The 23,764-nt window shown below is 38.4% G+C and overlaps 1 protein-coding gene across 7 annotated transcripts in view; it reads right to left on the bottom strand.

Annotated features, from left to right (window-relative positions):
* FNDC3A (fibronectin type III domain containing 3A) overlaps positions 1-23,764 on the bottom strand; it is a 110,415-nt gene that overhangs the window by 10,360 nt on the left and 76,291 nt on the right. For all 7 annotated transcript variants that reach the window (XM_030962931.1, XM_030962923.1, XM_030962963.1 and 4 more), the window contains 13 exons: positions 23,206-23,363; positions 21,989-22,048; positions 17,874-18,012; positions 17,363-17,416; positions 16,622-16,746; positions 13,238-13,412; positions 12,546-12,632; positions 7,332-7,470; positions 5,615-5,683; positions 4,204-4,322; positions 2,022-2,127; positions 1,752-1,927; positions 570-683 (listed from right to left, as the gene is read on the bottom strand). In XM_030962931.1, coding sequence (XP_030818791.1) covers positions 570-683; positions 1,752-1,927; positions 2,022-2,127; positions 4,204-4,322; positions 5,615-5,683; positions 7,332-7,470; positions 12,546-12,632; positions 13,238-13,412; positions 16,622-16,746; positions 17,363-17,416; positions 17,874-18,012; positions 21,989-22,048; positions 23,206-23,363 — 1,521 coding nt within the window. The remainder of the gene's footprint in view (positions 1-569; positions 684-1,751; positions 1,928-2,021; positions 2,128-4,203; positions 4,323-5,614; positions 5,684-7,331; positions 7,471-12,545; positions 12,633-13,237; positions 13,413-16,621; positions 16,747-17,362; positions 17,417-17,873; positions 18,013-21,988; positions 22,049-23,205; positions 23,364-23,764) is intronic.

Here is a 23,764-nt window from a genome sequence, read left to right as displayed (position 1 = left end):
GTACAGTTCTGTAACTCAGATACTTCACCCCATCTCTAAGCCACTAAAAAGCTGTGTTTAAAGAGTATTCCCAGGTAGAATCTTTCTTCTTACAAGCCTAATTTTTATCTATTGCAGTTTTTTAATCAGATATCTAAATACTATGGGTTTATAGGAAGTCTGTGAGGCTTTTGCTACATTATTACTGATGTAATTATACAAAATTAAATCAGATTATAAAACCAAGAAGCGCACAATAATCTATTGTATTATGTGGATACATTGTCTCTGAGGAACTATAACTATGTTAAAGAAAACTTTTAAGAGAGACTGCATCACTCAGAAATGCAGAGCAGCAGCTGTGGCAAAACTTTTAAACAAAAGAACACAGTAAAATCCAGTACCGGCAGCCTGCCAACTTACTGCTGCCTTCTAATGGCATGATGAATGACTGAAGTTTTACCTATTGGATAATCAGGTAAGTTTGCTTACAAATAAAGTGATTAAAATGCAGTATTAGACTTTTGAAGCTGAACTCAAAAATGCAGAAGACCATTATGTTAAGACAGGTGTTAGCATGGCATTCTTACCTCCCATGACACCTGAGCACAGGCAGCAGATCTGCATGCCACTTGAGGGGGCTTGCACTGATCTGGGGGTCCAGGTGCTGTAGTTATTTCACATTTTTCTGAGTAAGGTCCAAACTGTTAAAAAGGGAGTTGATACAACTACATTGTAAAAATGAAATGACTACTATAAAAAGAACAGTTTACCACAGTAGGGACATGTAACTGCAATCTGAAACATTGTATTACTTCTTTATAAAAGAAATTTCTGTGGACTCTCGATTCAGGATTTATTTCAGTATCTGACTATTGTCCAGAACAGCTATAAATTTTTCTTCACTCCAGGAAATGCAACGTGAATAAATTTGACACTTCAAAGGTCTCCTGGGAAAACGAGGGAAGTACTATCCAAAGTCTTATTCTGAAGTTACATGATGGCTGCGCTGGAATATAAACCAATTGGTACTGCCTATTTATACCTATGTAAAAGAAATAAAGGATTCAAAAACTGCTGAACAATGGACCATTCTTTTCAGGGTGGAGGGAAGATAAAAGTTAGGATAGTGCTTTAAAGGCTTAAGCTGCAGACCTCTCCACAAAGTGCCAATGCACCCTGACAGTTTTCAATGAAGTGTATGTTATTGAACAAATCAGGACATTGTGTACATAACTAAAAAGCTTGTTCTACAGCAACAATTGATTTAAACACATTTAATACTCCAAAAAGGGAAAAGAGTCTTGTATCTGATAGAACATGTACTCAGAAGTTAAACTAAATATAAAAATGGAGAGTCAGGAAACACTAATTATTATGTTCTGAACATCAACAGCTGTAAAAATAAAGGTCAATCAATTTACAAAGCTGTACAAAAAAATATAATTTGCTACCTTACTTCACCTGAGAATAGTGAAGTTGTAACAGTGCTTTAATAAAGTACTTAGCATTTCCTAATGATTTCCTAATATTATTGTTCAGATAAAAGACATAATTAGCTATTTTCTCTTCCCTTCATCTAAAAATCCCCTTCATTATAAACTGATGTTTAACTGTCTGTTTCCACACCATAATAAGCTGTGTGACCCAAATGACTCCACATTTGGAAATCCTAATTTTAAAATTGCTGTAAAATGCTTCATTTGAAATAATAAATCCTTAATAGTGATTGCAGTCTCAGTAATGAATTTCATTTCAGACTGCCTCCTTACCCCAGCCTTGTTAGCTGCTCTCAGTCTGAAGCTGTACATCCTCCCTGGAAGAAGGCTGCCCACTGTGCATTCAACATCAGAACCCTGGTAAACCTCTCTGTGTTCATCGCTTTCTGCCTGAAACATTTCCAGACCATAACAGGTAATGGGTGAACCACCATCTACCTGAGGCGGTCCTAGAAATAAGAAAGAAGGAAAAGCTCATTTAATTTTAACACATTGGGACACATTTGGATTCCTTACAATCTCTTACACTTGTAATAAAATTACCCCAACGCAGCTGAATTTCTCTTGCTCTTGGTCTACCCTGTAGCCTTGGAGGCTGGCATGGACCAGGAACCACTGCTGGTGTCTGCACCAGTAAGGAATCAGTTACCTAAAAAAGAAAGATAGATTAATGAAGTTATCCAGGCCAAACCAAGAACTATCAGCTATGCCATACGAAAAGGCAAACACCTCAGTCAGAAACAAGATCGTCCCCTTTTTTAATGACATCTTCAAATATGTGAAGATATTGAAGTGATCTGGTATGTATTTCTCATAATATAAATCATGCCAAAATAATTACACAATATGCAAAATTTGATTTTGTATTTAGGTATAGATGCAAGGAGTAGAATTAAAAACAATAGTTAATTATCAGTACAAACCTAGTGCAGATGCTTGAAATATGACTTATTCAATGTAAACTCAATCTATTTTGCATCAGACTGCAGTTTGAGTTCTAAACCCTTACTCTAAGTGTTGTGTACTTTCCACGGAAAAACCTCTCAGAAAGCAAAAGTGGGCATAAGTGTCAATCAGAAGAGATTAAAAAAAAGAGATTGCAACTTTTTCATTGCTTAGCAATATCTAATGAGCAACAAGTTTCCACCTCTGATTTGAAGTTTGGGGAAAAATTACCTAAGAACATAACACATGCAGCAGATGGCATTGACTGTTCAATGAACAAATACATTGTTCTGGATGCAGACAGAAGTCAGCAGAGACAATGAGGGGTTATTAGCTTCAGCTTGATACAGAACAAATAGGAAGTTGGAAAGACTTCAAGTTTACAGAAGAAATGAATCTCAGAGTCTCATTTCACAGCTGGTTTCTACGTATGTTCAAGAAAGAGTGGACTGGATGATCTGCTGCTTTTCAGTTCCTTTGAATATACTGTTGCATTGAACAACTGCTGCTACTTAAAAGGCAGCAAGTTTTGCATATGTTAATGAGAAGCTGCAGAACAGTTAACTACATCTTTCTTCACAGTTCTTCTGTTGGTTTCTGAGTATAAGGACTTTCTGGAAGTTATTTTCTCTTTGGTACCCAAGGTTAATTCTAAAATCATGGGGTTGGGCTGTAGGGAAGTACAGAACAAAAGGCAGAAGAAAAGTCTCTAAAGATTTGTGGACTGATGACTGGGAAAGCACTGCAGCCAAGCCAGCATTGAAGGAGTCCAGATTTATTCTTAAGGCAAAGTGGCTGTAGTCAAGGTTATCTTTGCAGGAGACTTCTATGTGGAGGAAGAGCACATACATTTCATGTGGCAAGGCAGGGCTGCGTAGAAATCACACACACCAAGAATGGAAGACTTTAAGGTTTTTGTGAGAGCAGCTTGACAGTAAAGCTCTGCTGGAAGTCTGCAGAGAGCCAGGGCTAGCTTTGTTACACTTGTAGCTGAGAAGGCAGAGGAAATACATCAAGACATTTTGGCATTGGTAGTTGAAGTACACCACAGAATTGACAGTGCATATGTGTGTGTGTGTGTGTAATGTGTGTGTGTAAAGGAGAATAGTATGGCACAGCAAATTGTGTGGGAATACTGAAAAGCAGGGCAATCTAAACATTTTATTTGTGCTTGAGAGAGCAAGGGAAGCATAACCCTGTAAAGCTTGAGTGAAGACTTCCCCTGCCTGCTGGGGTAACTTGGCTACTCGGACAAGGTACTCCACTGACTACAGGAAATACATTAAGTTCATAGAATCACAGAATCTTCCAAGCTGGAAGGGATCTACAAGGATCATCAAAGTCCAGCTCCTGGCCCCAGGACAGCCCGAAGAATCACACTATGTGAGCAACCATTGTCCGAATGCTTTGTGAACTCTGTTATGCTTGGTGCTGTGACCAATTCCATAGGGAGCCTTTTCAAGTACCCTTCTTCAACTGCTGTATTGGGTTAGGCCTTAATAAATGACATTGTATAAATGTATCACATAGGAAAAGTATCTGTTTCTGTAAATAAGACTATCATGTCAAACAAAATATATCAGGAAAGAATATTCAGATATTTTTCTTTAACAAACAAGCAGAAACTCGAACCACTGTGCAGCAATACTGGAACTTCTCTGATGTTCTAATTATGGCTATTTTGTTAGGCACTTCTGCACCATATTTGCTTAAATATCTACTGTGCCAGATTTTCTTACAGAGAGAAATTTTATTTAATAAAAATGTTAGCTGATATTACCGTGCTTTGTCCTCCTTCCCCAATGCAATATACACGTAACCGGTAGGAAGAGCCCGGATTTAGTCGGTCACACACATGTTCCCTAGCGGCTCCGCTGTATATTGTATCCCACTTGTTTCCTGAAAGGTTAGGAATAAGTGTGCAATCAGCCAAAGTGGAATTTGCCACACTTCAGTACCAGCCACAGCAGGTATCCTAATTCCACTAAAATAAGTGTGTGCCTGATGTTTATTTAAAAAAAATAGAAATGGAGACTGCTTTGAATTTCCTGGAAGATTCTATAATGGCATAAAGATCGTTTCCTAGGTGTAGATCTGCTGAAGTGAACTAGCTTCCTTATTTGGGATTTACCTTAACTAGAAAAGAACTTACTGGGTCAGCAAGCACATTCAACATCATAACCAAATAAACAGGAAAGATACAAAAGTAAAATTTTTCATGGAAAACAAGCTTCAAATTACATTATCATTTTGCAGGCTATAACTACAGTTTACAATTGGTAAAGTTTGTTCCTGTGTTCCTGAATGGCCCAGAACCATGTGAAATTCTGATTCCATTATTTGCTACTCTTAAATCAGAAACTCTTGAGCATTCTGTCTTTTTAAGATATTAAGCAGGGAACCTGGGGACTTTTAATTAAATCTCCAACAACTCAATGCACCACAGAATTTAGAAGGCTGGGAATGAAACATAATGCACAGCTCACTAAATTTGCATGAAAGGCTTGGGTGCATCACTCCAAAAGTGGCTTAATGTGGACATGTAACAGAGAGAGGAAAGCAACAGACTAACAGCCTGAGAGGGCTCCCATCATATCTGGGACCAGTGCTCTGTCTTAATCTGACACAGCACTGAAGAAGTTTAAACTTTCATTTTTGGTGTAACTGTGTTTCTGAACTCAATAAGGCTACTTAACTAGATTTTTAAATAATTCAGCAAGATAGGTTTATGTCCAGTTTAGAAATTCTGTCAGTTTCCTTTCTGTGTGAAAGAACAGAAAAGCAAATAGCAGAAAGTTACCCCAGCTGCGTCATTGTTCTCTTTTAATAGTGATAAATGGAGTACAAGCTTTTCTTTCATCAGCCATGCAGACAACAAAGCTACATGTCCCTGTCTTCTTGCCCTAAAATGTCTCAAGTGTGTAATTTCATTTCCAAAACTGAATAGACATAATTAGTAAGCTAAACAAAAAACATCTCTTGCGTCACAGAATTTTGTGGCATCTCTCTTCTAAATCAGAGAAAAAGAACTTCTTGTGTACAAGCATCAATGTGCCTCTATTTTCTTTTTGATGTCAGTCCCTGCAATAACTTTTCCAGTCACAATACACATTTTATTCTTCCCACATGCACACAGAGACAGGAAAAAAACCCCACACAAGTGAATGCCAATGTATGATCCTAATACTTACCACTTAAGCCTTCAGACATTTCCACAACATATGTATGTATTGCTGCTCCCCCATTGTCTTTTGGTGGATCTGTAAAAAACAGCAATATTCCAACTAAGTGAGGTAAGTTAAATGGCTCTATTGCTTTTGGGGAGGATTTCCCAATGGCAAAATCAACAGACAGCTGGAGATGGGTGCTTATTTAGACAGAGAGTGTACTAGTCCAGGGCAGCAGCAAATCACTCCAAGTCCTATTGTATGAAAGCCAGCTCTCAGCCCTTCTGAACACTCTACACAGGAGAAGGGACAAGGGAATTGCCCCTGGGAGATGCCACAACAAACATTTCAGTCTCAAGTGCCTGAGCATGGATTCAGGGACACAGCCTCTAATGGTCCTGTAATTTGGACTGCAGACAGGAAAATTATCATATGGATTTGTATGTAAAAATATTTTGAAATTATTTAAGGACAGCATTTCAAAAACCTAAATATTTTGGGACAGAATAGAATAGTCAAGAGCTCTACACTGAAGACTTATCTCTTAACTTCTAATATATCACTAGAAGTTGAGTGCACTATCCTCCCTGGTTCAGTATTCATGCACAAGATACAAATCTACAGACCTTTCTTGGACATATTATCCTAATACTGTTTCTCAAAGATGACTTAGAAAGCAGCAAAATTAAAGTAATGTGAAACAACATTTTGAACAAATATAAAGACAGCATTATACTTCAACACAGAAGGGTACTCCTGCCTAAACATCACATCATGCTTGTGCTGGATGAAATTATGTTGGCTTTTAGGCAGGGGTTATGTATCATAAAATGTCAGCTAAATAAAATGAGACTTAGATGGTAGATAGCACTTTTTTGGTTGGAAGGAAATTATTCCAAATGGAAAATAAAACTGTCACAATAATTACCACATAGAAAGAGCATCACTGTTCCAAATAAAGACAATTAACAGTTTTATATATAAATTGGTATTTTACATAGCTTTTGATATACAAATCAGGTATTTTTAATAACTTCATACATTATGCATTGTACATTAAAGATCAAGTATCAGGTCCTGATGTAGCAAAACACTCTGGGAAGATACAAGGCTGGACCTGCTGAGTACTATTTGTACTCTACAAGTAAATTTCTTATTACTGATGCTAAAGAATTAAAAGCATTATTAAATGGAAATAGGTAAGTAGTGATAATAAATGTAGCATTTTACTGTTTGATTTTCTGCTAAAGTACTGCATGGCACAGTTTAACCTTCTCCTATTTTACAGCATAAGGCTAAAAATTCCTGAGCTTAAGGAAAAGTTTCTCAACATCCTTAGCAAATACAAACTTATCTCTCAAAACCAAACAGTTTGAAGATACAGGCTGAACTTCAATCTCGTCTTTCAATAAGAATCCAGAATGTCACACACCTACTTTTTGTGCCAGAGAAACAGAACTTCTTAGTACACCAATTAACCACACTTTTTGAAGTGTTGTAGTCCTCTGCAATAACAGTCCCTATCACAATTAGCATATTATTCTTCCCATATAATTAGCTGTACTGCCACACTAAGTATTTTGACACAGTATTTTTCAATATAAATGGATCATAATGGCTCAGTTGACTGAAGTGTTATTAAAGTAAAACCTGACCTTCTGTATAAAAAATATTTTATATATATAATCTATATTAAAAATACAGAAGAAATACTCTAATTAGAGCTGGAAAACATTCTTACCCCAGATTATTTTAAAACTCTGTGCATGAATTTTTCCTTTCACTGTGGGTTTTGAAGGTACTCCAGGTTTGTCTGGACAAGTAATGTACTCCACTGTCTCACTTGGACTGCTTTTCCCTTCTGAGTTATAAGCAGTGACCTGCAAATATATATGAAATACTATAAACATATTGGATAGCGGCATGCTATTCACTGTTTATGGTAAGGACAAATGAACTTATATTGTATATATAGACAGACACATAATAAATTAACAAAAAAACTAAAGTTACTATATACATTCATTTTACATTTTCCTTAGTCCTACAGTTAAACAATCACTATACTGAAAATATAAATGCATGCAAATTGCCAGAGAAAACCAAATCCTTAAAAAAATTCCTCCCATGCTAGTATAGCACCTTCTTTTACAAAAATACTGAGATAGAGAAAGTATTTATATGGGTAAGTTGTATTAACAACAGCAAAGGGATTTTTTAAACTCTTCAGTCCCAAGGATCATTATGGCAAAGGTTGTCATGAAAGTCATATGAAGGACAAGGAATTGTATTTGTCAAAGGTAAATTGTGTTTAACCAACCTGAGTGCCTCCATGATGAAACAACTTGCTTAACAAATGGGGGAGAGCTGGGGACATCATCTAGCCTAATTTTAGTTTGATCTCCACAACATCTATGTAGACAAGCTGGTTAAGATAGAACAGATGGACCACAAGATGGCTGTAGAAAACCTGACAGAATGCCAGGCTGAAAGAGTGTTGGCTAATGGCTTGAAGAAAAATTAGCAGCTGCTCGTGAGTGGATTTCCTCAGCAGCCAATCCAATGTCAGATTCTATTCATTATCTTTAGAAGCGATCTGGATGACAGGAGTGAGTGATGCTCTCAGATTTGCATATAGCACCAAACTAGGAGAATACAAACATATGCTGGAGGGAAGAGCCATCATACAGACTTTGATAGGCTGAAATATTGCATGAACAAGAACTGGATGAGCTTTGGACAAAGATACAGTCTTGCACCTGGGATAGAATAATCCCAGCACCAGTACAGTCTAGGGTCTGACTCTACCCAGTTCTTCTTTTTTCAGCTCTGCTGAGAAGGACATTGGCATTTGAGTAGGAGCAAGCCAAATTAATCAGTAAAGCATACTGGCAGTAGCAAAACCAAATTGCTTCATGGGCTGCATCAGCAAGAATTTACCCAGCAGAACAAAGGATTTAATTATGTCATTTTACTCAGCACTTTTAAAACCATGCTTGGAATACTGTGTCCAGTTTTGGTCCTCCCAGTTCAAGAGACACTAGAAACTGGAAAGAGTTCAGAAGAGGGCCAGCATGATGATCAGGGGATTAGAGAACCTGACATTGGAAAAAAGCTTTGCTTTATTCTGCCTGAGTAAAAAGAAGTTTCATTGGGAAGGATCTAATCACAGCCTTCCAACATCTAAGAGACATTTACAGAAGAGATGAAGACATTGCTTTCCAAAGGATCTGTAATGACAGGACAAGAGCCAGCAGTGTGTTAGAGGAAATTCTAGCTGGATATAAGAAAAGAAATTAATTACCATTAGAACAGACAGTCCAAAGAAGTGGTTGAATCATCCTTGCTGGAGTACTGAAATCTCAGCTCAATAGGGCTGGGACAGGGTTGAACTGCCTAAGATAAGGCCTGGCTTTTTACACAAATTTGACTCAGATGATCACTAAGAGTCCCTTCCAACCTAGACTTTTCTGTGATTGTAGGAAAACAAATTCTTGCTACTCTTTACTTTGTAGTTTAGTTTAGTAAAAAGCTAAACCACCTAGGAAAAAATTTAAAAAAAGGAAAAAAGAAAGAGGTCTTTTCAGCTTTTATATATGTTTTAAAAATGAGCAGAATCTAAATGATAGCAGTGATGTTAGCAGACTGAGAAGAGGAAATGCAAGCTAACATGTCTCTCAGACATTAAGTCTCCCAATACAGTTTACAGGATTAATAATCATCTGGTTGTCTTTGTGCCCTTACAAATCAAGTTAAACAAGCAGTTAGCATTTACGTATTATAATAAGGTTTCCAATGGTTATAAAGCTTCTTTCAAAAGCCTTAAGGAATATTACTATTAATTAAGTCTTTTCCCTGTATAATAAAAATTAAAGACCTGATCAACATAACATTTGCTTCTCCTTTATGCTCCAGGAATGCGTGAACAGACTTCTGTTTATTGTTTTGCTAATAACAATAGGGTATAAACATTAGAGTTTATTTTAATGAGAAACTTAGGATGTTTAAGTAACTATACATTTACTAGTAATGAGTATAAATCATGTGTAGTATTACTTTCAAAGGAAGACTATGTTCATGTCCTGCAAAAGCTAGTTTCAAGAGAATTAGCTATTCTTTAGTTCATGTGTAGCCATAATAGTGCTAGAAACATCATGAAATTTGAAATTATTTGAATACTAAGTTATGCAAAAATCCCAACAAAATCATATTCAGAAGTGCAAAATATCATCTGAAAAGGAGTACTTACATGCTTTAGTGTAAACTCAAAACAAATCAATTAACACTTAAGCTATTGCCATTCATATTGCAAAGAGAAGCTGTTCTTCAACAGTTCCCAAGTCTTCCTTAAGTATTTCACTTAGTATTCTTCCTTAGTATTTTAGGTGTATGTGTGACAACAGCTATCAGTATTTTTCACTTGCAGACAGATGATTATTTTGACTGTGCCTCAAACTGCACCAGAAGAAGTGTAAATTGAATATTAGGAAAAATTCCTTCACAGAAAGAGCAATCAAGCATTGGCAAGGCAGACCAAGGAAGTGGTTGAGTCACCACCCCTGGAGGTATTTCAAAGATGTGCAGATATGTTGTTTAGGGACATGGTTTAGTGCTGGGTTAAGAGTTGGACTTGATCTTATAGGTCTTTTCCAACCTAAATGATTCTGTGATTCACACTGTCAGACATGTCTTTAGCTTTGTTCCAAAACCCAAGCAACTATTTCAAGAGTATCTCACAACATAGAATAGCCCAGGCCGGAAGGGACCTGAAAGATCATCTGGTCCAACCCCTCAGGGCAAAGTGAACCTAGATGAGATTATCTAACACCCTCTCCAGTCACACCCAGTGATTCCACCACATTTCTGGGGAGGTTGTTCCAGTGATTACTTGATCCCACTGTGGAAAACTTCTTTCCTATACCAAGATGAAACCCCTTCTAGTGTACCTTGCAACTCTTGCCCCCTGCCATCTCAAGGTGGCTCCCTGTGAAGGGAGAACCTCCCTCCTCTCTGTAGTCAGGCTTTAAGTACTGGCAAACTGTGATGAGGTCTCTCTCAGCCTTCTTCAATGAGAAAATATGTAATTCCTTTAAATTTTTCATTATAGGGCAGGTTTTCCAGCCCTTTTATAATTTTTGTGACTCTCCTTTGGACCAACTCCCACTCTGCCTGTCTTTTGTGAATTGTGTGGATCAGAACAGGACACAGTTCTCCAGGTGTGATCTGATACAAGGTGAATACAGGTAAGATCTCTTATCTCTGTTAGCAATGCAACTGCTGAGTCAGCCCAGGATCCAGTTTGCCTGAAGGTCCCTTTCAGCAAGGTTGCTCCAAGACTATAGTGGGCTCCTTGGTTATTCCAGCCCAGGTGCAGAACTTGGCACTTGCCTTTGTTGAACTTCATACTGTTTTTGCTACCTCACTCTTCTGGCCTGTCCAGGTGTTTCTGTAAGACAGCTTTGCCTTCTGATGTGTTTATCTGACCACTCCATGTGGTGTCACCAGCAAACTTGGTGAGGGTGCTTTCAATCCCATCCTCAAGATCAGTTGTGAAAATGAACAGCATGGGGCCTCCTATCCCTAGGAGCTCCTAACTCAGACAGGCTGCCAGCCTGACTAGAAACCACTGATCATCACTCTCTGAATGTGGCCTGTTGGCCAGTTTTCTACTCATCTCACATACCACCTATCCAGTTTGTGTCTTGCCAGTTTGGCAAGGGAGAAGGCTGTGGGAAACTGCTGAATGCTTGCTGAAGTTCAGGTAAAGAACATCCACTGATCTCCTCGGACCAATGACCTCATGACCTCGATGTAGGACATGATCTGCCTAGTCAGCCATCACTTACTTTTGCTGTTGGCTATTCCCAACTGCCTGCTTTGTTTGGTTTGTAGTATTTCCTAGGAAGACATTTCCACTTATTTGCCAGGGACTGATGTAAGACTAATGGGCCTGTAGTTCCCTGGCTCCTCTTCTGGGCCCCTCTTGTAGAGGAGGGGTATTACATTTGCCCCCTTCCTGATGTCAGGGATATCCCTTAACCTGCATAACTTTTCAAATGTTATAGATAGGGGTCTTACAGCAATGTCAGCCACTTCTCTTAAGATCCAGAAGTGGACTGAACCTTTCCAAGAGACCAAACCCCAGCCTTGTCACAGCTACCTTATCCTGTGATCTGGGGTCCAGTTATGCTGGTAAGGCACAGGCAATGAAGGTACTGAGAACTTCTGCTTTTTTGGCATTATTAGTAACTTGCCTCTTTGCCCTGTTTAGGAATGGCCTCTGTACGTATTCCCTGTGCTTCTACTTCTCACATATCTGAAGAAGCATTTTATGTCATTCTTGTTATCTTTGGCCAATTTCAGTTCTAGTTGATCCTAAGCTTTCTTTACTTCAATACTGCCTGTCATGGCAAAGTTCTTGTAGTCCTTGGTGGCTATTTGATCATCTTCCCAGGGCCAGTATGCTTCTTTCTACTTTTTAACCACACCCAAAAGCTCATAGTTTGGCCAGAATTCTTCCTGAACTTAAAGTTCAGCCCTCAAGCTTATTAGAACAGGCTCTGCACCACAGTAATATGGATGACTTCCTAACAATTTTTTAATCAAGGCTGCTCCTTACCCGAACACCTTCATTGTCTTTACTATCAAAGAACCCATAGCTACACTAAGTAATATCACCCATGTACATGAAACAAACCAGCCAAATAAAAAACTCTGGCTGTAAAGCACGTGTACTTTTGACTTGGAATTTCAAGATACCTGCAACTGTGCTATACCCTTGCAGAGGTTCTTATTGCTTCTGCAGAAAAAATAATCAGGTGTTCAGCTGACAGTTTTAAGAGTTTGAAATTGCAAGAAACTGGCATCAAATTCTGTTTTCCTTAAAAAAGGCCCTCCCCACTTCTGAGTCAATCTCAAACTCGTCTGGTGCCCAAACATATGAAAAAAATCTTACCCTAAATTTATATTTTGTACTACGCCTCAAATTCTTCACCGTGTAGGTAAGATCGTCACCATCATATTTTGGCTTGAAACCATATCCCTGCAGAATTAAATAGGATTACGTGAAACATTATCTTTGCACACCAGAGGATCTAACATACTTCAGACAAATAAATAACTGTTTCAAACTGTAATTATTATGCTTCTCTGACAAAATAATAAGAGTGCCTTCATTGTGCAAACACAATTTTTTTTAAAGAGGTGCGAATTCATTAACCCTTTTTCAATCAGGAGAGGAAAAAACATCAGTAAGAAAGACATATACAGCACCATTGGAAATTTTACCTAACACTTTCAAAGGGTAGAACAGTACTGATTTTAAAGCAAATGTTATTAGTCTGAAATGACATCTAGAGAGACAACACTTCATGATGCAATTGCTTTGATCTAGCTCTTACAAGGCTTAACTTGCACATACAAATTCACAAAGTTATAACCAATTTAAAAGTCTTTGCAGAAATGGGGCTCAATAACACTAAACAGAATTAAAAGGAGAAAGCTAGGTGGCCTGGTCACAGCAATGACAAGTCATTAGCTTAATTTCAGAAAATACAATTCTTTGTAGAATATTCTAGCAAAAATAATCATTGCTACACTAATACAATAATGTATCAAACATAGTGAGAATAAGTATTCTAAACTTACTGAGTTCTCATCCTCCATCTCTAATATATATGAGATTCCTTCATCTGATGGTGTTCCTGAGGGTTTTGTCCACTGAAGGGATAACCAAGTAACTCCAGCATTAATCAGCAAAGGACTTGCTGGTGTGGTTGGGGCAGTGCCTGAGGTATGATACAGGACTTCTTCACTAAAATCACTGTTTAAAACAGACAGTATGTAAACTAACTAGACATAATAATTATTATCTAAAAACCAAAATTCTTACTAAACACAGCTTGGAGATATGCACAATGGAAATTGCAAGCTCTTACATACAAACAACTTAACTTGCCCATAAGTCTGTCAGTAACAAAATATCTGAACAAGGTTAACATGTTCCTAATTGAAAGATTTCTTTGTATGATATAATTAAAATGTTTTGCTAACCAAAACGTTTTGCTTTTTCATATTAACTCAGTATTCTAAAACACTAAAGCTCTATATGCAATAATATACTAACACCACAGTGTCCTTCCTTTTCAAAGTGAAAACATGAAGGCATAAAAACATTTAGGCATGACTTCAAAACAAACTTTGCTTATGTGTTCTGAGCTTACTTGGAAGTACTGGTTTCTCTAGAGATCCAGAAAATAATAGAATAGTCTCATTCAGTGGTGAGCTAATTTAAGAGTTGATAAAATGAAAGTCCTATTGCAGAAAAGTAGTGTATGCCAGTAAATATCCTAACACAACTGTTATCCTTACCTGATTTAGATTAGAATCACCTTGTGGTGAAAATACAAACAAATTACGTATAAAGAGCTACTGTGAAACAGGGGGATGCAAAAGTCAGTGAACAGGTAGCATGCTTGCACAGATAGCCTGACATGCATCCAGCTAGACTAAAAAGGCCCACCTGCTCTCAGCTGGCTTTGCTGCTTTATATCAGATCTGAAGAATCACAAGCCTAAAGCTAGTCTAGTTTTTTTAACCATAGGAAACTAATTTAAAAGACGTAATTTTAATCTAAAAGTTAAGGATTGCCTAAGTGACTATCAGGAAGCCCTGAAAATAAAACCCTCTATATACCTTAAAAAAAGACACCAGTAAAATATCTCATGTGTTTTAAACCCCACTTGCCTGAAAAATCTCAGTAAAAAGATAACTCAATTTCACTTTCTCTCTTACTCAACCTATATTATAGTGATGCACACATTATCATTTTGGTCTGCATTGAGGTATTTTTTGACATTGAAAGGAAAAAATCTTACAGACAACATACTATCAAGAGTGTTGACAGCACAGAAAACAAACATATCGTCTGTGAGGACTGCCAAAGAGATGTGCAGCAAGAAGGGAAAAAGTAAAAAAAAGAGAAAATTTCCAAATTTGTGGGAATAGTAATTTATTTTCTTGTAAGAAGTCACAAGCAAGAAAATTTCTGGAATGGAAATCAAGTGATACCTACAATATATTTACTAAAAAAAATTAATATTTTATTGGGAGCCTGAAGAAAGCATAAAGAGAGGTTAGATACAAGTAGTATGTCTAACTCTTCAAAACAAACTATTGAAGGAGTCACCTTACAAGTCAATGTAAGGTAAAAAAACCCCACATCTTAAAAAGATTTAATCTCTAAACTTGCTTGAACCACTCCAAAATACACTGAAATAAAGTAAGAGTTCCAGCCATAGCCATATTCGAATGACTATTAAACAATTCCCTCAGAAGTACAGTACTATTTTTGAAAATAGATTTTATTTTTCCAGTTTTCTTTAACCATTATTTCATGTAGGTTAGAATTAAATTTAGACATTATTAACTTAGAGATAAAATATCTGTTCTTCTTGGTAAAATTATTTAGACAAAATTCTGTCTCCAGATGCCTAATGTTCTCAACACTCTTCATAAGGGATAAACAGGCACTCTACACTAATAAATATTATTTCAAGAGACTTCTTAATTAAATAACACCACAAAGACAATAAAGCGCATCTTCAAAAGGCTATGAAATACTGATCTAAAAATCTATTCAGTGTGATTAGTTTAAGAAGGGTACTTAACCGATCTGCGTCTTCCAGGCTTACGCTGGAGGAATCTGTAATATGTGCAGCTATTCCTGGAGGGTACAGCTACACTCAGATGTAAAAGGGGAACAGGAAGAGAGCCCAAGCACTGGACCCTGCTTAACTGCCAGCTCCCTTCCTGTCTTTATTTTTAACAGTTCCAACTGAATCTCAACAAGACAAAGTCCAGGAGCAACTCAAGAGAATAATTAATTCCAGGAACATCATCCAGAAAGCAGTAATGTAATAAAGACTATTGGAGCACACCAAAAGTCATTCTAGTCCACTACAGTGTCCTCTGACAGTAGCACAAAGCAGGTACTTAAGAAAAGACATAGGAACAGGCACCTTATGCAATGCATTCCCTGAGTACTCTCCAAAGCCTCCCAATACATGCTTCAGCTCTCCTGAGCCATCTGGATTTTTCACATACTTAATGGTCTGTAGCAGATTCCTTCTGCCCAGCATGAATTATGACCCTGGGTCTGGCTCCCTACTCTTTACACTGTCCTTTAAGACTGGCCAAGCAGGCACCGCTCCTTCAAGCACCTTCTGCCAGATAAAGGACACACAATACACATCCTCTATTTCATGCTATAAGACCACTTTAGAGAGCTGCAGCACAATGTCCATAATATTTGAATTTAAAAAAGAAACACAAAAAGCAATTTTATGTTGATTGTGAGAGAAGCTCCATTTTTATGCCCTACAGGAGCTCAAGGTCCAAGTACTAATAGGTAGCATGGACATCAGGAGTCTGCTGTAGAGGAGATGAGCTCTGGCAGTGTGATTGTTAGACAGATGCATCTGCTTTGCCTGATGACCAAGAAGCCCACTCAAGAACTAATGCACCCAGTAATGCAGGCATAACTTCACAAAACACTTTTTTCCAATTTCTTACTTATGTTCTCCACTGAAGTCACATGTTATTAATTCAAAAATTCAAAAGAAAGTTTGGTGCTCTGTAACATCTGAAAAGTAGTAATTAAAGGCATGAACCACATATCCTAAGCATTGATAATAAGGGCTAGAACTTCCAAAGAATTCCTTGATATGGTAATGTCATATTCCATCTATTTCCCAGGGTAACAGGACACTGACAGATGAAGGGACAATATCCCAATAGCAAAAAGGCTATCTGCAAAAAGAACAATCCAATCACATACTGTGATTTAACTAAGCAGTTGCACTAGATGATCACTCTAGGTCCCTTCCAACTGAAATACTATATATTTTATGTTCCTTTTCAGACCATTTGGACAAAAGACCTTTTTCTTTAAATGCCACCACATGTTTTTCCTAAAGTAGCACACACACGGATGCATATGCTTTCCATATTTAGGTATGTAATAGCATTTACCTCATTCCCATGTCATTTTTGGCTGCTAGCCTAAAGGTGTACCCCATTGCTGGTGATAGTTTAGTGATCCTGTACTGCTTCTGTTGACCGTAATAACACTGGCAAAACTCTCCATTTCCTTTTCCCTAAAAAGTAATAAGTTAATCATATTATTGATCTTTTTACATATGCATCCATCAACTAAAGTACACACAAACATGAAGTAAAATCCATTTTTGAAATTAAATATAACTCAAGAATCTCCATATGGTGAGGCAGTAGCATATGAAACTTTCTATTGAATTAGCAGCTTTTTTCCTTCCTTTCCATTTCCCAGCTCCTTGGGGCTGAAAGAATAAAAGCCATGAAGATACTGCACCTCTACCATTCCAGGATGGCTGTCCAGGTAGAGACTGCAATATCATTGCAGGGCCACAGCTGACCCACCCACTTATTAAAAAAGAAAGACTGCTACAGGAAAATGACTCTTCTGTGTCAGCTCTTGAATATGGTATTGGACTATGAGTGAAAAAGCCACTATTAAGAGTGGCAGAATCATGCACTTAAGATCCTTTTATTTTATATCCACCCCCAAAAAAACCACGGAGCAGTAACTGTATTTTAATAATTGCTTCAGGAATTACATTATTGTCACATGCCTCTAATCAGAAATCTTAATTTTCACATAACTTAATGTGAAAAGTCACATACACCTACTTCAAGAAATAGAAGACTAAAAATACAATAGAATAACTTGCTTACTTCATCCCATTCTAAAAGGTAACTGTGGATTTTGGAACCATTATCACAAGATGCCTGTAACGGGAAAACAGGAAAATTAGAATTCTAACTCGATACAAGACGACTTAAAAATGTATGTATGGGCCAAACCCTAAGAAGAACAGTGGAAGACAAGTAATGCTCCTCTTATATAATTGTTTCACTTGCCAGGACAGTCCTAGTTTAGTCGCCATACAATGAATGCTTGTTCCATGTTTATGGGGTTTTTTTCTAATTTAGTCCTTGAAATGCATTGGGTACTGCACTGAGCAATTTCACCTTGAAAGACTCCTTGCTTTCCTGTGAATTTTTCTCTTTTTACTCAAGCCCACATTTAACCCAGTAAATCTATTTCCAGTCAGGGAACTGTGACTCAAATTAGTAAATTTGACAACAACTTTCAGTTTCAATAAACTGGTATTTTATTGATAAATCCACAACAATTCTGCAGAGTTTAAAATATTTCTTTTAAAGGCTGTAAAGCAATCCTTACCTTCCACTGAAGAGTAAGAGAATTTTTGGTCCGATTAGTTATCCTGGGCAGATTTGGAGCATCAGGTTCACAACTTGCTGTGGTAAAACTCTCTGTTTCTGAAGGGCTCCCCTTTACACAGTTGCATTCTACTTGGACTCTAAAGTGGAAGAGAGTCAATAACATTTTGCTTCAAAATCTGTATAGTTTCCAAAGAAAACCAAGCATTTGGAAATAAGTTGCTGCCTTGCTGCTTCATTATTAAAATATCCCTGTTATAAATAAGTAACTGGGGGAAACATCTGGGTCAATAAACGCAATAAGAAAGAAAAGAGTCCTTTATTTCAGATGTACATCATTACCATTAGTTGGCTTTAGTCTCACAATTATATTTGAAATATGTCTGTTATTAGCTGTACTTTGGTTGGAAAATAATGGTAGCATTTTGCAGGCTCATTATCTGTTGTAGAGACATAAACTTATATTACGAATAATCCTTCTGCAAGTGCATTCGTCAGATGAGCACAACGAAGCTGTTGATGTATTTTCAGTGTAACCTCTGCACTCAAATGAGTGTCCTGCTGAGTGTGTTCACCTTGTCCTTTCCTTTAGTAAGGCTATGAATTAGCTCTCCACATACTTCAAAAGAGTGAATTTTGCTTCCGTCTCAAGGAGAAATGGCTTGTTTTTCAAAAGGCTTGTCTCCAAAAGGAAATACATGATAATCATCTGGTCCCCCCCTGCCCCCTAAGCTGTGCAGCTATGTCTTGCCTCTTCTTTGGGTCAACGGCACTTTCTTATTCATCTGTTCCATTGAAAAAAAACCCCAAAACCAAAACTCTCCAAAAAATCCTTTCCTCTGATTATCAATTTAAGATCTGAGTTGCCAGCTTAAGAAGATACAAAAATCCTGAAAAATTTTTGATGCATGAACAACAAATCACAGGAAATTTGGCTTTATAGATTTCACAAACAGAGAGAAGACATTCAAACAGTAACTAAAGTTGAACATAAAGTTGTTTGTGCTTGCATACAATTGCAAATATGTAGTATGTCAGTTATATTGGTGGTTGAGTTGTTCCAGTCTTTGTTGATTTTCTGCAGTGTTCACACTGGCAGAATTCTGTTTAGGAAGAGCTTGGATGGCCAAGCCACGGATTCCCATGTACTGCGTACAACAACCAGAATTAAGCAAGAAAAAAAAATGAATGCAGCCTGATAGAAGAGGACTTGGACAGAAAAAAAATAATTCTAGGCACTGGCCCTTACGCTCCATGAATTTTCGACTTCTACTTTGTTGGATAAAATATACCTAAAACCACTAAAAATAGCAACAAAATCACAAGTAAACATTTTCATAGGAAAGAGCTTAGAGCCAACTTACCATTCATCCTTCTCCTGACCTTGTGCTCCAGGCAATACAGGGGCTCAAATTAAATGAGGGCTGTGATAAGAACAGACCAACCCTCATTTGCTTTAAGTTTGACAACCAAGACAACACTCTGGAAAACAGCTCTGGGAGGTGTAGACCCCTTCACACCAAAGGCTGGGAACCTAGCTCCCCCACTTGAGCAAATGTCAAAAAGGCTATTGTACAAGGCAAATCCTACCCTAAACTCAATGTGGAAGGAGGTAGAACATTGTTAACTCGGACCCTTCTCTGACACACTTCTGTTCCCTGTGCTTCCTACCAGCTGCCTCTAAATTGCTTCCCTTGGTCAGTACACAGGGATCTTGGGGTTCTCCACACAGTCATGGAGGCAGGACATTCAGTTATGTTTAAGAAGGTACTCTACACTTGCCGTTACCTCCTGAAAATGCATTTCTTTTAAGGAGGCCTTCATTTCTGCCTTCACTATGTTATTTCTTTGTAAACTGCTGTATTCACACTATTTTTTTTCCAACCAAGTATCACAGAGTAGTTTGGTTTGGAAGAGACCTTTAAAGGTCAACTTGTCCAAACTTCCCTGCAATAAACAGAGACATCTTTAACTAGATCAGGCTGCCTGGAGCCCTGCCTAACCTCTCCCTGAACGATTTTCAGGGATGGGGCATCCACCATCTCTCCAGACAAGCTGTTCCAGTGTTTTACCACCCTCAGTGCAAAATATTTCTTCCATACATCTAGTCTAAATCAACTCTCTTTTAGTTCTAAACCATTATCTCTCGTGCTATCACAACAGGCCCTACTAAAAAGTCTGTCTCCATCTTTCTCACAGGCCCCCTTTAAGTACTGAGTTTTCTCCAGGCTGAGTAACTTTTGTGGCCCTCCTCCAGAGCTACTCTAACAGGTGACCATCCTTCTCATGATGGGGATCCCAGAGCTGAACACAGCACTCTGCGTAGGGTCTCATCAGAGCAGAGCAGAAGGGCAGAACCACCTCCCTCACCCTGCTGGCCATGCTGTTTTTGATGCTGCCCAGGACACAACTGACTTTTTGGGCTGCAAGCGCACATTTTCAGGTCATGCCCAGCTCTCTAGCCACCAGGATCACCACATCCTTCTTGGCAGCGCTGCTCTCAATTCCTTCATCCTGCAGCCTGTGTTGATACCAGGGCTGCCCAGACCCAAGGCAGCACCTTGCACTTGGCCGTGTTGAACCTCATGAGGTTCCCATGGCCTCACTGCTCACACTTGTCCAGGTCTCTCTGGATGCCATCCCATCCTTCAGGTATGTCAACTGCACCACTTGGGCTGACACTGCAACTGCTTGGTGTTTTCTGCTGGAAGCTCACTCAATCCCACTGTCCACATCACTGATGAAGATATTTGACAGCACCAGTCCAAGACAGGCCCGTGTTGGACACCACTTGTCACTACTCTCTATCTGGACATTGGACCATTGACCACCATTCTGTGAATGTGACTAACCAAACAATTGCTCATCCACCAAGGATACTGTGGGGGACTATCTCAAAGGTCTTATGGAAGTCCAGACATCTGCAGTCTCCTTGTCCATTGAATATAAGTCACTTGTTCATAGGCCACTTGGTTCTTCAGGCAGGACTTGCCCTTGCTGAAGCTGTGCTGGCTGTCCTGAATCACCTCCTTATCCTTCATGTGCCTTAGCATGGCTTTTAGAAGGATCTGTTCCAAGATCTTCCCAGGCAGAGAAGTGAGGCTGACAGATTGGTAGTTCCCACAGTCTTCCTTCCTAACCTTTAAAAATATTGGTGCAGTGTTTTCCTTTTTCCAGTCACACAGGACATCACCTGGTTGCCATGACTTTTCAAATATGATGGAGAGCGGCTTGGCAACTACATCAGTCCCTCAGGATTCTGGGATGAATCTCATCAGATGCAGACTTACGTCCAGGTTCCTCAGATGGTCTCAAACGTGTTCTTCTCTCACTGTGGAGGGACTTTCCTCCCTCAGTCCCTGTCCTGCTGCCCATCCACTGGAGAGGTGTGAGAAGAGAAGTTGCCAGTGAAGACTAAGGCAAAAAGGCTGTCGAGTACCTCAGCCTCTTCCCCATCCATAGTTACCAGTTTTCCAGCTGTGTTCATTTGGGAGGATACACTTTCTCTGACATTTGTTTCTGGCTGACAAAGCTATAGAAGCCTTTAGTCTTTGCATCCCTTGCCAAGTTCAGCTCCAGATGACCCTCTAATATTTAAAAAAAGAGGGAAAAATGACACCTAACCATATCTTCCCAATCCTATGCTATTTCTTCTGACCTACTGAAGTAGTCAATTCTGCTAGAAGGGTAGAATTACACTGAGCTGGGGACACATTTTGTCATGCATATGGGGTCAGGTTCACTGATCTACTGGAGCCAAGCAAAAGAGCGTGATATGACTTTCAGGTGGCCAAGCAGGGAGCATCTTCCAGGGCAAGGTACTTTCCTCTGCTGCTTGTGTAAAATTGAAAAGCAGCATCCGTGCCTGGCTCCAAGGACAGAAAAAGGCAACTGTACTAGCATAAAGGAAAGACCATGAATGTAGAATGAATGTGCACCAATCTTGTCTTATGCTGTCCAAAATGGACTGAGTGGTCAGCTAAGTCAAAAATGTTGATTGTGACCAAAAAGAGGGTGAGAAGTGGTTAAGACCATCTCTGAAGACTTAGACAAATACACAATGAAACTTTTAAAACATTGCCACTGAATTTAATGAAGAGAAAGTGAGATACTCACTTTGCATGGTAATCAGTTGCTGGCCTGAGATCATTTACAGTAACTTTATTTTCTTCTCCACTGGAAAGAGATACAAGTTTGTTTTAAAGACTGTTTCATTTATAAAAAAAGACATGTATCATTTAACTCAACACACCTTCTATGAAATATATTTGCTAAGAGTTTGTTTTTTGCTAAATATAGCAATGTGTAAATGCATGTATCTCTGAATTTTAGAGGTTTCTTGTGTTATTCCTGTTCTTTTGCACTGGTGGTTTCAGGGCACTTTTTTGTTTGCTGCCTTCTAAAGAGTAGCAATTATTTTCTTCTTAGTAAGACAAGCTGCATGTGCATGCTTGTATGTTATTACTCAAAAAAACCATCGAAGTACTGGAGCCTACAGCAGTTCAGTCCAGCCTTGAAAAAAACATCATCTAAAACTGCACCTGACTGTACATACCACTTGTTAGAGCCTAGGAAACAGAAAAGGCACCAAAATAACATCTGTTAGTCTGCTTTTGCTGACATCAGCTTATCTTAGCAAAGGTCATTTCTCTGCAGCTAGTTTCTTGGATAGGGATACTAAACTTTCAATTGCATGAAATCCATGGAAGGTGCCTAAGATAAACTAGCTAGATACAAAGGTTTATAACTGTTAGAGAACTCTATACCCTTAATTCTATAATTTACTGTCATATTTCTCCAAATTGCAAAAAACTGACTGAAAACCATTGTGTTAGAAATGAAACAATTGAAGAGTTTTGTTTGCTTTGGTGCTGCTATGAGTTGTGTTCTGTGTGAAACTGCTTTTTTTTTAATACCATAAGACTGTCTCTTACCAAGATCAATTTTAGTGAAGGGAGGGATAACCTTACTGGGAGGAGGAGCATGTGCTAACATAAAAAGTAATAAATACAATTTATTTTTCTCACTACTTGTATGTCTCACTATGTGAAAACTCATAGGTGTCTAGCGCAGCTGGTTGAAATATAGCAAAAGTGGGATTAAAATATGCCTCCAACATGTAAGAACAAAATCTTTACATTCCCGTTGATGGCAGAGACTTCAGTAATAAAATGAAATGAATTCTACTGAAAAAAAGGGTAGCTAATTTCAAAACAGAAGTTACACAAAACTCCTGATTATTTAACTTTCTGAGCAACAAGCAGATTTTTAATGAGGTTTTAAGCCACATATTTCAACGCAGCAGTGACTAAATAAAAATAGCCAACACCTACATGTACACAGTTTTGTACTTTCCATCTTTTCCGGTACTTGAAATCATCACTTCATAAGTAAAAACCTCTGGTGTGTCATTCTTGTCTGTGTCTTCTCCAGTATCACTGGATGGAGGGGACCACATCAGCAGTGCTGTTCTTGCCTGAATATCTGATACCTGTAGAAACACAAAGTTTTGAGATCTCTGCCATTTAAATTCTACTGTATCTAAATGTTACTTTGCAACAAATTATCAAACAAGAGAAAGCAAAATCACATACTATCAGCAAATCAGAGTATTCATACTGATACGCTAGCTACTAACTAGTTTTTACAGATGAAATCAGGTTGGAAATGCAAGGAATGCAATGAGAAGAATGCAATACCAGGCAGAGGGCTGAGGGCAGAGACACCTGTCGGTACATAACGCCACCCAGTGGGCTGCTGAAACATGGACCAGAGCGTTGGCCAGGCACAGGGATGGCAAAGCACATCCCGGGACAGCAGGCACTTCAATAAACCATGCTTCTGGCATCTTTTTCTTGGAAGCCACTGGTACTATGACTTTTTTAACACCTT

This window comes from Camarhynchus parvulus, chromosome 1 (assembly GCF_901933205.1).
Source record: "Camarhynchus parvulus chromosome 1, STF_HiC, whole genome shotgun sequence".
NCBI lineage: Eukaryota > Metazoa > Chordata > Aves > Passeriformes > Thraupidae > Camarhynchus > Camarhynchus parvulus.
The sequence above is the reverse complement of the archived record's forward strand: the minus strand, read 5'-3'. Positions and strand labels throughout refer to the sequence as shown.